Source organism: Rutilus rutilus (genome assembly GCF_951802725.1).
Source record: "Rutilus rutilus genome assembly, chromosome: 2".
In the NCBI taxonomy this organism is placed as follows: Eukaryota; Metazoa; Chordata; class Actinopteri; order Cypriniformes; family Leuciscidae; genus Rutilus; species Rutilus rutilus.
In genome coordinates, this window is record NC_140210.1 from 48,845,276 (window position 1) to 48,862,153 (window position 16,878).

At 38.0% G+C, this 16,878-nt stretch overlaps 1 protein-coding gene across 3 annotated transcripts in view; it reads left to right on the forward strand.

Annotated features, from left to right (window-relative positions):
• The window catches only part of LOC311283377 (complement C3-like), a 345,048-nt gene that overhangs the window by 209,054 nt on the left and 119,116 nt on the right, over positions 1-16,878 (forward strand). The window contains exons 38-40 of one of the 3 annotated variants that reach the window (XM_084397734.1): positions 6,741-6,830; positions 7,041-7,121; positions 7,686-7,769. The exons of the other annotated variants lie outside the window; for them this stretch is intronic. Coding sequence (XP_084253860.1) covers positions 6,741-6,830; positions 7,041-7,121; positions 7,686-7,769 — 255 coding nt within the window. The remainder of the gene's footprint in view (positions 1-6,740; positions 6,831-7,040; positions 7,122-7,685; positions 7,770-16,878) is intronic. 3 annotated transcript variants of the gene reach the window in all.

Here is a 16,878-nt window from a genome sequence, read left to right on the forward strand (position 1 = left end):
TCAACAGGGCCAAAACCATGGAACAGATAATCAAAGGAGCACTCAGAAATGCAGTTGTGACTTAGTAATGAATGACTGAAGAATTGTTATATAATATTACGAATAAGAGTTATAAAAATTGCTCAGTAAAATAATGGTTATCTACTGCAGATGTGGTTGCCAGCAATGTACTGTTATTTACAACCCTTTACTGTTGATTTACAACTCTCCTTTTTACCAGTATGTTACCGTAAAGATACCTTGCACTGTCAGAAATAGGGGTACAGTAGGAGTCTATTTCTGTCCCCCAAGGTACATATATGTACAAAATAGCCAGCAGCCATATCACCCTGTAGCCCAAGACTGGTTGCCCACTAAAGCTAAGCAGGGCTGAGCCTGGTTAGTACCTGGATGAGAGACCTCCTGAGAAAAACCAGGTTGCTGCTGGAAGAGGTGTTACTGAGGCCAGCAGGGGGTGCTCACCCTGTGGTCTGTGTGTGTCCTAACGTCCCAGTATAGTGACGGGGACACTATACTGTCAAAAGAGCACCGTCCTTCGGATGAGACGTTAAACCGAGGTCCTGACTCTCTGTGGTCATTAAAAATCCCAGGATGTCCTTCGAAAAAGAGTAGGGATGTAACCCCGGCATCCTGGCCAAATTTGCCCCTTGGCCTCTGTCTATCATGGCCTCCTAATCATCCCCATATACTAATTGGCTTCATCACTCTGTCTCCTCTCCACCAGTAAGGTGGTGTGTGGTGGGCGTTCTGGCGCAATATGGCTGCCTTCGCATCATCCAAGTGGATGATGATGCACATTGGTGGTGGTTGAGGAGATTCCCCCCTTCTATGTAAAGCGCTTTGAGGTCTCAGAAAAAATGTAACAAATTATTATTATTATTATGTTTCTTTTAAAGCTTAAGGTACAATATCACAAGACAGCCTCTGCTAAGTCATTTTTTTTTGTTTTTGTAAAAAAAAGAAGTTTTTTTTTAAAGGTTTTAATGATACCTTAACCCTCTGGGGTCTGAGCTGTTTTCTGGGCCCTGGAGGTGTTCTGACATGCTCTGACATTTGTGGTTATTTCTGTTACTTGTGACATTTTCATGGCTAAAGTCTAATTACACTGTATTCAGCACAAACTCTGCTACAATAATATATCAGCAGCATGTATGTAAAAGTTTGTAGTTTTGAGATAATGACATTTATGCGTGGTTTGTGAAAATACCAAAAAAAAATTCTCACTGAAATAAGGTCATGAAACCCATACTGATTATTTCTTCACAAGACTGGAATATTTGCTCTAAAACTATGTGAAAATCATCCTGACTGCTCATTCAGATAAGACAATATATTGATTTAAAATTTTTACGACGTGTTTTGTGTGATAAAGCTTTATGCGGGAGGGGCAGGTCACCTCATTAATATGTAAGCTTTTCACACCTGAGAAAGACAAAGACCCTCCCCTAATGGCCCTATTAGGAGCTTATCAGGGCCCATCATTCTGAGCAACCTTGCACAAAGAATGAGGAGATTTAAAAAGATTTATTTACAACACAACATAATCCAAAGATACACAACAAATGACAAAATAGCACTCATTGAAAACAATGATCCAAAGAAAGAGACCTTTGTGCCATTCCTAAAAACATTGTACATATCTTTCATTTCCAAGGTGTTTGATTTTCACTTTACCATGTTCATGTACAGAGACTCATGTGAATGTTGAAGTCGGCAGGACTCAGTGGCATCTGGGCCCTGAAAGAAAAAAAAGTGAACATACTGATATCAAGAGAAAGGCCTGCACAATTTTGGGAATACATTTTAGATTTTTCTGGTTAAAATTGCTTTTTAAAATTCACAGAATACACACACACACACACACACACACACACACACACACACAAATGTTTCCAACAATATATAATATAATGAACACCAGGTTTGTTGTGCCTTGTAGGTGTAGGCTATGCGCAGTGCTGCATAAAATAATAACAATAACCTATAGCAGCCTATAAATCTTCCAAAAGATTTCAGTAACAACTAAGCTAGAGAAAAATATATTGATTATCATGTTACTTCAAATGTTTCCATTCGTTATGATGATATGAAATGAGATAATAGTAAAAACATGAAGCCGTTTGGTGCGAAACGCGATCGCGATCCAAAATATGATACATTCAAACGCGATCGCGCTCAAATATAAAACATTATGGTTACCATATACATATCTACGTTTGAGCAGATATCCACAAACACAGTAACAGTAAACACGGATCTAAATATTATAATATTCACCATATATCTAGCAACAGTTCAACTGCAATGTGAAATTTATGCAACAATAACAAACTAATATGTAAGAATTTCTTACCTTACATCTTTCTTGTCTTCAAATCGCGTTCTTCTTCTTCTGGGGTAAATCCAATGTAAGCTCACGGCACGTCTTTCAAACTCGATGAAAAGCAGAGATTGATGAAGTGTTTTGTTTTTGAGGTAATGAGCGCGTTCGCGTTCCATGTGGAGATTTGCATGTGAATATCTTTTGCGCGAGTGGGCGTGGTCAAATTAAAAATAATTAGGAAGCGTTTGAGAAACTGGACATCTTGTTGGTTTTATACAAATTACTTAAACAGAGAATATTTGTTTTCAGTTTGAATCCGATCATTTAAAAATACACACTTAAATGTTTATAAAGGTATATGGCTCATAAATGTGTGACAAGTATTCGCTGAGTTTTGTTTCAGTTTATAGACGTGCTCAAGAAAAAAAAGTTCACCGCGACGGAGAGGCAGAACGCACACCCTGTTTATTTTCTTTATTTTACAAAAGCACAATGTTTTGATTTAATTGTAAGTGGACACATACAAAAGTAGAAATATCACAGATTCTTTTTTTATATTTCTTTTTTCTGTATGACCATAAATGACAGAGTAATTTAAGTTTAAAGTGCTACAATGTGAAGAAAATCCAGCAAAACGCGGGGGCGCGTTTGTCGACCTCAGAGGGTTAATCATTTAAGGTAGATTTTAACATATCACTATATTTGAGTAGCCTTGAAATAAAGGAAATACAAGTTTTGTAAGTCTATTTACTGATATTAAATCATTATAACACAGCAAAAACTCCAGTGTTAAATTAAGTCTCCTGGGAGTTTATTTGGCTCCAGACTCAAGAGTGTTAAGGGGGTAAAATATGAATGTTAAATTAACAATCAAGATTGTTAAAGTTAATGAGCTAATTAAGTGATTCATTGAGTGATGATTTACCATTATTGAAGACACCTGATGTTAACAAGCAGAATCACTGAAGGAAATTTTTTTTTTTTTTAAGACACCGTTATGGTAATCAGTGTTTGCTTTAGTTGGGCTCTTGACCCTTAAACTATTAACATTAGACTTTGTTTGGCTGCTGTAGCTGAGTTACAACAGTTAGATGAACAAAGAGAAAAGTTGATCAGGTGGTGTTGGTTATGTTTTGACATAATCATAATTTGACCTGAATCACTAAACTCATTTAAAGTCTAATCTCTGACTTAAATATATATTGTTGATTACAGCATCACAGTGATTCTACATCATAAAATCCATAATTTCCTAAATAATCTAAAGGATTTCTTCAAAGTTGTTCTGATAAAACAAATCTTTCTTTTAGGCACATACAGACATCAAGAATCAGTGTATGAATCGCAACAATGGTGACAAACAGAATATTCAATTAGGGAAAGGAAATTAGTAAGACAATTCAGATCATAATTTATTCATACCGCAATGCATGATGGGAGCCATGAATGAGTTTTGATTGGTGGCACCCAGAATGCACTGCAACATGCTTTCTTATTGTCACCATTGTTGTGATTCACAGGCTGATTATTGATGTCAGTGTGTCTACATAAAATAATTTTCAAAGTCTTTGATCAGAACAAATTTTAAGAAATATTTTGGATTATATTGGAAATGCTGAAAATCATTCACTGTAGAATCACAGTGATGCTGTAATCAACAATATACATTTAAGTCTGAGATTAGATTCTAAATGAGATCAGTGATTCAGGCAAATTATGATTATGTCAAAACATAACCAACACCACCTGATCAACTTTTCTCTTTGTTCATCTGGCAGTTATAACTCAGATATAACAGCCAAACAAAATCTAGAGTTAATGACGTAAGGGTCAAGAGCCCAACTAAAGCAAACACTGATCACCATAACGGTGTCTTAAAAATTATATTTTCTCCTTCAGTGATTCTGCTTGTTAACATCAGGTGTCTTCAATAATGGTCAATCATCACTCAATGAATCACTTAATTATCTCATTAACTTTAACACTCTTGAGTCTGGAGTCATATAAAATCCCAGGAGAGTTCAATTAACACGGGAGTTTTTGCTGTTGGACCTCAAGGTACATATATGTACCTTTTTGAGGGTCAAAAAGCATTAAAATTTAAAAGTTTCTTTTAAAGGTTAAGGTACAATATTGTACCCTTGAGGGTACAGCCCCAGTGACAAGCCATTGTACCCCTAAAGGTACAATTATGTACTTTATTCTCTGAGAGTGTATGTAGAGCCAGCCCTGATTGGCTGCTTGAATCTCAATTTAAAAGAACGTCCAGTTCGCAGTCTTTCTTTCTTTTGACCATCGGCAGAGAAGAAGTCATAGCACGGTTACTCATGGTTCTTAAAGGACTTTCAACCGAGGAGGTCCTTCAGAAAATATCAGAAGCAGGCATAGAAGTAACCGACGTCGAGATGAAAGGAGATGAAAGGAGATGAAATGGACTTTCAGGCAAATGGCACTTACTCAGATGATAATAATTTATATGTCACAGTTAGACATTGTGTTTAAAATGAAATGTTGGAAAATGTGAAAATGAAAAGGATTTAATAAATATGTAATATAATATAATGTAATATATATATTTATACTACAGGGCCGTTGAATGCTTGAATCTGATTGGTTGACGAACATTCTAAGGTGTGCATTATTTTCAGGGAAAAGCACAGCTAAAGTAGTTCCAGGCAGGTCTTGACCGCATTACAGTTCCATATCACTTCGCGTAGTCAAGTGTAATAACGGAAAATAGGATACAATTCATAACAAGAAAAAACATTTAGCCCCATGCGCTTGATCTGCAATTTTCAATGTCTAGCTTCACAATCAATGGAAACATGCAGTTTAATTTTAATAAATAAAGTATATTCCTATTTATAATCAATAGAAAATTAAACTGAATATAGGATAAATAAATGGATAGTCCTGCAGCACGGATTTTTATTGCAGATAATATAACAAATAAATAATTATTGATAGGCCTTACTTGTTAAAAGGCTTTTTGTTTCATTTATTTGGCTAGTCTACTGTCATCTGTCAATAATAGAAAAAAAAAAAAAGAATGAACGAATTAAAACGAATTGAATAAATAAATAAATAATAATATTGACGCACATGCTTTTCTGTCTCATTATTGCAACATCTCTCTCTAATAACTGCATAAAGCCGAGCCGAGGACACACTTTAAGGCCGGTTATGAATGTAATTTGATGACTGATCATGCCCAAACGCGTGTTCAGCGCGTTCAGTCTGTGGTCAGTCGGTGTTTAAAATCTGCTGCAGTCGATGAAAACAGTCAGAGAATGTGTCAGCTAGTCGTGTGTCCCCAGCATTAGTCTGCTATCCTGTACCCCTCCATTACTAACTCTAAAATGACGTTTTGGAATTAGCAACAGAGGCATGGGATTAGATGCGTAAGAAATTATTCCTACATACAAGAGCGTTTTAATGACAAAAACTTTACAAACGTCTTGAAATACATAATCTGAACAATGTTTCGAGGTGTGGTAACTGTAGTATATGCGGAATAATTGACTTCAGGCCGTTGAATTATTAGAAAAATAATGCACACCCGAGGTTCGCTTTCCGCTTCGCTCTCCACTTCGCGTCGTGACCGCATTACCACCTCGGGTGTACATTATTTTTCAAATAATTCAACGGCCTGTCGTCAATTATTCCTTACATATATCATTATAGTCAACGATTGTACCCTGTCAAAGCCAATTTTTTACCATTTTTGAAGGGTCCATTTTTGTACTGTTAAATAAAGGTACAAAATTGTCACCACAGGTACAAGACTGGTCTCTTAAGGTTACAAATCACAAGGGTACAAATATGTACCCTATGCCAAGGGTACAATATTGTACCCTTGAGGGTACAGCCCCAGTGACAAGCCATTGTACCCCTGAAGGTACAATTATGTACTTTATTTTCTGAGAGTGAAGGTAACTCATATCATTTGGGAAACCGATTGCTTCAAACAGTTTTTATACTAATTTATACTGATAGTACTGTGATCTTTCTACAATTGAGTCCACTGAAAATGGTGTTTTTCTACAGTTTTATGCCATAAATTAATTTACAGTTGATTACCGTTAAATTATGCTTCAGTTTTTAATCAACACTCTGTAGTGTGGACATACAAGTGTTGGAGTAACACTGAAGCAGTGTTGAAGTTAATGATATAATTCAGTGATTAATTAACTGATGATTGAGCATTAGTGATGAACACCTGATGTTAACAAGCAGAATCACTGAAGGACAGAGGATTAACAAGAACAGAAAAAAGCGAAACACAAGAACCACAACTGACTTCAGCCACAGAAGACATGAAATCTCTCAAGATCTCAGCAGAGGAGGATTAAACAACAAAAAATAGCATTACCAGTCTGACTTATTAAACCTGTGTGTGTGTGTGTGTGTGTTGCAGATGCACGCTGTACAAAGTTCTACCACCCTGAAAGGGCAGATGGCGCTATATACAGACTGTGTAAGGGAGATATGTGCACGTGTGCAGAAGGTATAATCACACACACATAATAGTATAAAGTGACCATATCCTGAAGTTTTGTAGTATTTTTTTTTTTACTGCAATGTAATTTTAAATATTAAATTATGATTTTTTTATTTTTTTTATTATTGTATACAAATGAGGAAACAAACAATGTGTGTGCATGTGTGTGATTACAAGTTTATATGTGTGTATAAACATGAACTTCTCTGAACACAGCAAACTGCACATACCAGAAGAAAAACATAAAAGAAGAACAAGAACGTATGAATAAATCCTGTGGATCTGGCATGAGTTATGGTAAATGCATTCAGCTCTCTGTGTTAATTCACTGTCATACTTTCATAAATCAAGATTCATTATTTACACACACACACCACCACCCCCCCCCCCCTGTTGTTCTAAACCTCTATGAACCTGTTTTTCAGTTGAACACAAAAATAAAAAAGTTTCACGCTGCTCTTATAGTGAACAACTGAATGAAGCTTGTGCATCCAAAAGATAGCAAAAATCGAGAGCACTACCAAAAATATAAATCAGACAAAATGCAAAAAAAGCAAAACACAGATGTGACATGTTCACTTTTCAAAGTGACACAACCAGTTATTCCCCAAAAATGGCAAACACACTGAAAAATAGATATCTCCTGAAACCAAATGAAAGCTTTGTCAGAGGAACAGACCCAAATTTCACTTTTAAATCACTGTAAATCTTCCCTTCCACTGTGCTTTTAACTCAAGAACAGAATCATTCAGTCAGTGAGCGGCCTGATCACATGGAGTATTTGAACATTCGACTTCTGCCACTGAAATCCAATCTAATCAGTTATTATGCCAATAACAATATTACACTTATGTTTGACAGTTTATAAAGTCTCAGTGGTGGGGATGGATCTGGCACAGGACTCTGACATCTATCACTTGAAGGTGGAGCAGGTGCTGAAAGAGGGTATGGTTCATTGTTCTCTCCATGCTACTCTGTATATTGTTCTCATCAAGCCGGACAACTTTCTAATTTACAGTCATTAGCTCCGACCAACAGGAAGTCAGATATTTTTGTTTGAATGTGGATTTTCTCCCTCTCTCTCTCTTTCTCTGTGTGTGTGTGAGGGGTGGGGGGGATTTGTCTTTTGAGTTTAATTCTTGTTTTTCAAGGTTTCGGGGGCTTTTGGGGCCCTTAACGTGCTTGAAAACTCTTGAAACTTTGCACACAGGTCAGAACCCGCGGCCATCAGGGCCGGGCTGAAGCTGGTACCCGGGCGTGGCAGGGGGGCTCAACAGCGCCCCCTTGAACAGGGTCTGAAAACTTGGTCCATAGATCAAACACACTTGCATGAATTAATATGAAACTCGGTACACATATAGATCTCATCGGGCCAAACAACTTTCCTTGGTCAAGTTTTACACCAGCTCAACAGGAAGTCGGCTATTATGGGTTGTTTGGAAAACGCTTGCTGTGGAATTTGAAATACTCCTCCTAGAGAATTCGTCCAATCCCCACCAAACTTGGTGTACATGTAGTCAAGACATTGAGGGTGCTAAATTGCGGACGGATTTTGGATATCTCGAACGGTTTGGCCGTGGCGAGGAAATTCATTTATGGTGAGAAAAGAGAAGCACGAAGTGGTATAACTTCAGCATACATTAACTGATCTTGATGAAACTTCAGCAGTGTGTTCGTGGTAAGAGGCCGATTAGATGGATGCAACTATTGTGAGTCAAAGTTATAGCGCCACCAACTGGCAGCAGGAAGTGTGTCACTTTCAAAATGCTTTTGACAAAAGTGGGGGGGTTAGTTTTACCTACACTTACAAAAATCTGGACGTATATTGGTCTCATCGAGCCGGACAACTTTCTAATCTACAGTCATTAGCTCCGACCAACAGGAAGTCAGATATTTTGGTTTGAATGTGGATTTCTTTGTAAAATCAGCCTCTGCATTTTTACCCACTCCTCCTAAGTGGTTTATTTTATTCCCACCAATCTTTTTCAGCATGATGAAAATACATTAAAGATGTTAAATTGTGAACGGATAATGAATATCTCAAATGGTTTTGCTATGGCGAGGGATTAAAGTAATATCAAAAAAGGAAAAACTAAAAGCCTCATATCTTCTAAAAATGTAATTATACACCATTTATTTCTATATAAAATTATAGAAATATCAGAACTAAACCCATTTAATTCTTTTTTTTTTTCAATTTAAGAATTATGTTTAAGTTTAAAAACAGTATTAGTAAAAAAGAAATCAAGTCATACATAGGGCTATACTGCCCTCTTGTGTTCAAAATCAGGTAGGCCTATTGTATCTATATAAAAATATACTAGGTATGTGACGGTGAGAATATTTTACCACCGGGTTAATCGACGTGTGACACCGCTGGGGGCTTTTGAATCGCTAACTTAAAAATGAAAGTAAAATATGTTCATGTGCACTGACATTGATAATGGTTGAGCGAGCGTTTTCAATGAATTCCTATGGAAGTAGGAATGCACTAAAAAACGTTCGCTCTTCTCTGCTCGTTCCTCGTCTTGCACGCGCACCGTTATGAATGCCCGTTCAGCTGTGAGCATTTTAGTTTAATTTTAAAATTTAAAATTGTGTTTTATTGCGAGTGTACACAAATGTAAGTTAAAACTTTGCAGTTTGAATGATGTCCTGTATGAACAAAATGACGGAATATGTTTTTATGTTTCCACTGTTCAATCTCGCCAGCGCCACACACACACATACACATTCCAGAATTGCAATCTTGACATCGCAGCCTGTTCATTATAGCCCTAATAAAATATAATAATAAAATACTCAACCTAACATATAAAAATTACACTGCTCTGTTTAAATAGTCAGTAGTACAATTTGTACCATTCACGGTAAGTACCGCTCCACTGTGATGTTTCCAAGCACATTTTTGCGTGTGTGAAGAGGATGATTTTTTCCGTTGATATTGGAACACGAGTGAAGTACAAAGCCTATAATAAAGAATAATTTAGCATCCAAATACATCGGAAGTGTTGAAACATTTTGATTCTAATGAGAGGTTTATGTGAGCCCAACACTGCTTACTTTCGTTTTTATTTTTACATTAAATTTAAAAGATCTGTTAGGGAATATTTTGAATGTATCATAAAATCAGAATAAGGTAAGACAAGTAATATTTTCTGTCTTTATATATATATATATATATATATATAAATATAGCTGCGAACAGCGATGAAGGGCCAAAGCCGGCGGCTCCGCCACCCCGGTGCCTTTAGGTAACTAAAGGCACTGGGGTTGCGATGCCACCGGCTTGGGCCCGTAATCGCTGCTCGCAGCTATATTTATTATCATTATTATTATTTTGTCAAGGTTTCGGGCACTTTTGGGGCCCTTAACATACTCTTGAATCTTTGCACACAGATCAGAACCCGCGGCCATCAGGGCCGGGCTGAAGCTGGGACACGGGCGTGACAGGGGGGCTCGACAGCGCCCCCTTGAACGGGGTCCGAAAACTTGGTCCATAAATCAAACACGTTTGCATGTAATAATATGAAACTCAGTTCACATATAGATCTCATCGGGCCGAACAACTTTCATGCTCTAAGTTTTCCGCCAGCCCAAAAGGAAGTCGGCTATTTAGGGTTGTTTGACACTTCTCTTAGGGAATTCACCCGATCGCCACCAAACTCAGTGTGCATGAAGTCAAGACATTGAGGATGAAAAAATGCCAGGGGATTTTTGATATCTCGAACGGTTTGGCCTTGGCGAGGAAACAAATTTATGGCGAATAATGGAAACAGGAAGTGTGTTATAACTTCTGCATACATTGACTGATTTTGATTAAACTTCAGCAGTGTGTTCGATGTAAGAGGCCGATCACATGGATGTGGCTATTGTGAGTCAAAGTTATAGCGCCACCAACTGGCAGCAGGAAGTTTGTCACTTTCAAAATGCTTTGAAATCACTCTCTTATTTTTACCCGATTTGCTTCAAACTGTGGCAAAACAAAACAAAACATACCTTAACTCAATTAATACATTTCCCTGTAACTTCCGCTACTCGAATCATCTGCATAATTTTGTTCATCCTTCTAACTAATGTAGTTGTTCAAAATTAACTCTAATATTTCCATTACGGACCGTCTTTTTTCTTATTACACATCAGTTAATAGATTTTCTACAATTGCACCAATCAAATCAATACTTAGTTTGATTCAATCGAATAAAATCATCAAAATCATCACAAAAATAGATTCTTCTGCTAAACTTAAATCATTAGCTGGTCCACATCTTTCTCTAGGTGTGTTGATCATCTCGTTGCCCCACAGACATTACATCTTCACCATTTTGACACTTTGCAATGGTTTTTCCCTCGTAGGCGAGAGAGGTACGTTACTAGCACGTCCTTGATCCCTCACTTTATTCTTCGCGTTGGCGTGTGGGGTTGCTGATGTTGGTTGGTGTAGTTTAAGGTGAGATGATTTGACCCAGGTCTCACACTCTTCAATCATTTTCCGATCCTTACAAGATTTTCCCTTAGATCCCGACCGCACCTTCACTGGAATTAACCATTTCCTGCCTGCTGTCACCTGTGAAAGCAGACCCTAGCTATTTTGTTAGTGACCGCTTGTCTAGCCGGTCGTCCCTGTGGATTCAACAGCCTGAAACATATTGTCACCAGATAATTTTGCTCACTGAATAGCACTCAGGGTCCTTGTTCCCCTGAAAAACATTCAACCCATTTTGCTCATGTCAACAAAACAATACAGAATCAGTTCTGTTTGGTTCAATCCATCCTGACATCCTGCAAAATGAAAATTTTAAGTTAGGCTCTACACAGAGTTAGGCACTGTTTCTTCACTTTGCTCATCAAAGTCTTGCTTAACAAGACAATATGTATACATTTGGAACAGAATCAGTTCTGTTTGATGCAATCCGTTCTGACATCCTGAAAAATAAAAAAAATTAAGTTATGCACTGTGCAGGTGTGGCACCTTTCTTTCTGCCACAATAATAACCCAGGCCAGGATAACTAGCCAAATTCATCCATAGCCATTATTTAATTGGGCAAAGTCTGCCCTGCCCGTTCACTCCTGTATGACAAGATCAAGCTGGTTTTAAAAACAAATTCATCTTTCTAACCCCCCTGGGCTTTCCTGTAGGCAAATTACCCACCCTGAAGAGTTGAAAGGCTCTTATCTGACCATTTGTTCGTGTGTGTGTGTGTGTGTGTGTGTGTGTGTGTGTGTGTGTGTGTGTGTGTCTTTGTTCATGCCAGGTGCGCAAAAGTCTGCATTCTCTGTAAAGAAAAACAAATGTTGAGGTTATTGTCACATAGTTTCTTTTGTCTGCTGTGCTGTCGCATCTGCCCTGGCGTTTTCCTGGTGAAACAATTCTTGTTATTAGCACACTTACAGACAGCAATTTTGTTAGGGAGAAGAATGGCTTCTTGCAGGGCTTTTACCCACTTAAACCCAATGTCCTCCCAACATTTATCTTCCCACCTGTGCGATGGCTTTCAGCAAATGTGAACCCCTTAGTAAACCATATTTGGCAACTGTTATCATCCTCCTCTTGATGCATGACCCATCTCGTGCATCAATTTAACATAATAAGATTCTCTTACATTTATCAGACGCTTTTATCCAAAGCGACTTACATTTCAAGGTACACATTTACATTCTTATCAGTTCTTGCTTTCCCTCGGAAATCGAACCCATGACCTTGGCATTACAAGCGCCAACGCTCTACTGTTTGAGCTACAGGAAAACTGCAATATTTGTTAATATTTATTTGGTAACATTTGTTTGGATAAAGTTTGGCCAAATTTCCTTTAGACATCTTTCTCTGCCTCTGAAACAAAAATATTACTTAAAGCCACAATTTCATCTTCTTATCAAATTGTTTTAAGGCAACGGCCCTGAGTCTCAATTGTTTCTATCAGGTCAGGTCGTGGTCAATGTCAGTCAAACAACATTCCCCTCCTTTGTTCACAATACATAACTGTTAAGGGCTCTCTGGATAATCAGATTTTTACTTAGGGTGTATTCACACCTGCCTTGTTTGGTTCGATTGAATCGAACTCTAGTTCGTTTCCCCCCTTGGTGCGGACCTTTTGGGCAGGTGTGAATACAGCAATCGCACTCGGGTGCGGACCAAACAATCGAACCGAGACCCAGCTGAAGAGGTGGTCTCGGTACGGTTCCAAACGAACTCTGGTACGGTTCGTTTACGGTGTGAACATGAATCGACCCAATTGCTGGAAATAACGCATACAAATACTAATGTGTTCAGAAAGTTTAGCGAATGGATGAAGGAGAGGGGATATAAGCGGTCTCATGCACAGTCCGGCGCGCTGTCTGTGCACACGGTACTGTTGCGCGTCTTTCTACGTGTCGTGTGTGCATCAGGACATTAACAGACAGAGCGTTCTCTTTTGTCTTATCGCGCTTAAATGGTTTAAAAGCATTTGCATGAATAGGAGCGTGATCATATAATGTAACGGTAGTTTAAAAATCCTATTACAACATCGTATAGACGACATTGTATCATATGATGCTCATTAGATTCTTCATATTGCGTTTATAGAGAATAACACCAAATCAGTAAAAGAACAAATATTGCATTACAAAATATCTCCATGCTGAGCCTGTTTTTGCACTTCCTGCTTTTCCCTGCTTGAGAATTCCTGTCCAATGAATAGACGACTTTAGCGCACGTGTGGTTTTGTTTACACATTTTGGTTCACTTGCAAAGAGAGCAGTGTGAAAGCGAACCGTACCAAACAAAAAAAATCAACACTGTATTTGGTCCGGACCAAAGCAAGTGAACTATCGGACTTTCCTGGTGTGAATACACCCTTAGCCTACGTGTTTTGTTGCTGTCAAATCTATAACATTGTCTCAACACATGACTGACGGCTATCTATGACTTCACAATTCTAATTTACACATCAATACTTAAACCTGTCCGGAAAGTAATTCAAATTTACTGCACATCATAAATGACCAAAATACTAATTAACAGACAGAGCTCGATGATCAATCAACTTAAAGCTCGTCCTATTTTCTGTGTTGCCTTCTCATCAGATTGACTCACAATCCTCAGCTTACTTTCGAATTTGGCATTTGCCTTAACTCATCTATAATGCTAAAACACTCACTCCAGATGTTAATGACACATACATACTATTCAGACAGAATAGCTCCCCTAACCTAACATTTACATTCAAGACCTAAAGTCCATTCACCCTCAAACACACACACACACACACACACATACCTGACTATAAATCACCCATATTTTCATATTCACATTTTTTCTCTAAAACGATTAACGTTTATAATAAGATTTTAAACTTCACATTTTCCTGTAGCCTTTATCTAATTTTACAGTATCTTAACCCATTTCAAAGCATGTTTGTTCATTATTCATTTGACTTTAGCTTTCTTTGGCTGACTGATAACAGAAAGACAGACAGAGTACTATCCCTTCCTCCACTCAAGCAGTCTCTCTCTCTCTCTCACTATAAGCAAATAATCTTTTCAACAGCCTCCTAGGACTGTAACTAAAATAATCATAGTCATAGTCAACCCTGTCAGGTTTGCACAAACGAAGCAGACAAGATGGTAAGTTTGATATTTTAATAGCAGAATGGATCGGGCACAGCGTGAAATGTGAGTAAACAGGAAGTAGATAATCAGATGAAAGCTTTAAAGGTGCATTGCGCAACTTTTCATGTTAAAAATACCCGTTTTCTAACCCATACATGCTTAAACAATTGCCTGATGGGCTGAATGAGCCCTTCTCTGATCACTGCCTCTATAATCCTGTACAGTAAAATAAATAAGAGGGATTCGGGTCGGAATCTGAGACTGGGCGTGACGTCATGCGCGTTCACGGCAGGTTTGTGTATGCGCCGACGCCGCCATTCTCCGTAGAAAATGGATTCTAGACCGGCTTGTAGTTCATTTCAAACACCAACGCAAACTCCACGTAAGATAAAAAAGAGAACTTTTGTCTAGTGCAACCAAAAGGTCCAAATTGGAGTCAGAAAGGTGTCGGGGTAAGACGATCTAAACATAGGGAAGGCTTTCAACAAATGGAGAGATCTCCAGTCTGCTCTAGGGCTCAAACGGGATCCTCAGTTGGCTTTTTTCTTGATAAAAAGGTAAGATATATCCCATTCTCTAATGACTGATACGGCCAATAATGACAATAAATGACGATCCATAAAATGTGTAATGCTTTAGCGTAAGCTAGATAAATGTACAATCGGAATAGGTTTTACTAACTTACCATTGTCAGTGATCAGGTTCAGAATGATTGTGATATAAAATGCTGATATATAAGTTAGATACTTAGACACAAATTTTGAGCAAATTACTGCTTAATTACGATGTATTGCTATTGGAATATGCTACTTAGCTGATCAATAAAACAGGCTAAACCCCCGCAAATCTTCGGCGGATTAGCCTGTTTGGCTTTTATGGTAACGTCATAGTGCCACTTGATTGTTTATTACCTTGAGACATTTGGGTGTACTTTGTTGACCGACTGTGTATGGTATGGTATCATGATTACTATTTTGAGCTTTTACAAAGTAATAACTTATATTGTTCATGAACGTGTTTCCATAATAATAGTCATAAGTGGATACAGTAAACACATAACACAGTTCAACATGGAGATAGATGGGAATAAAAAACGAAGTTTTCTACTACCCCCATTTTTTCCCTCACACATAAGTGTGTTATTTACTCAATTGCCTTTCCTTTCACATATTTTAAATTACTTGCAGATTTAAAACTTTATTACCTCTGAAGACATTATGATTGTAAACAAAAGATTTGTGCGGCTGATGCTCCTTGGGTTATGACCAGCTCGTGCTCGTGCAAGCGTGCGTGTGCGTATGGTCCGTGAGCGTGCACACCTCTGGTTGCAGTTTCGCTTGCCGCCAGAGGGGGCGTAGTTCTGCGAAAACTCAGACTCTTGCGCAATGCACCTTTAAGGGTTAATTCACCCAAAAATGAAAATAATGTCATTATCAAGCGACGAGAATACTTTTTGTGCGCAAAAAGTAAACAAAAATAACGACTTTATTCCACTATTCATTTCCTTCTCTCTGTGTCTCGAGTGAGTTCACGTAGTGTTTCAGCGCAGCGCGTCTGTGTTGTACGTCACATGTGGGCTCACTATTGGCCGACGCTGGTCATGTGTGATGCGTGTGACGTACAACACAGAAGCGCTGTGCTGAAACACTACGTGAACTCACTCGAGGCACAGAGAGAAGGAAATGAATAGTGGAATAAAGTCGTTATTTTTGTTTACTTTTTGCGCTCAAAAAGTATTCTCGTCGCTTGATAAACTTAAGATTGAGCCACTGTAGTCACATGGACTACTTTGATGATGTCTATATTGCCTTTCTGGACATGGACAGTATGCCGTCCATAGGTATACTGTGGAGTGACAGAAAGCTCTCGGACTAAATCTAAAATATCTTAACACGGTTAACTGTGTTCCGAAGATGAGCGGATATCTTACGGGCTTGGAACGACATGAGGGTGAGTCATTAATGACATTATTTTCATTTTTGGGTGAACTAACCCTTTAACTGAATGATAACCAAGTCTCTCTCTCTCTTGCAGATGCAGATGATGAAGTTTCTCTGATGACGGTATGAAGACAGGGTGAAGAAGATCGGGATCGACGGTGAGTATGCAGGTAGGTAATGTAGAGAGTCTGTGTGTCATGAATCGACGAGATCAGACAATGACTGAAAGGTGACTGCAGGTGTATGGGCCATTCTACAGAATTGGTGCAAACTGCTGTCCCTCATCCAAAAAAAACATTTGAAAAGCATTTAATTATTTTTGTTTATATATATATATTGTATATGTTTACTAAGATCCTTCAATTATCTATTGAAACCCACAATAATATTTAAGATATCAGTAAGCTTTATATATATAAAATCATAATTTATGGGCTACTTTCAATTAGGAGGTGGCTGTCCCAAACCCTAACCCCTAAATTTCGACTTGTGAAAATGATATTGAAATTTCTTTTTATTTTTT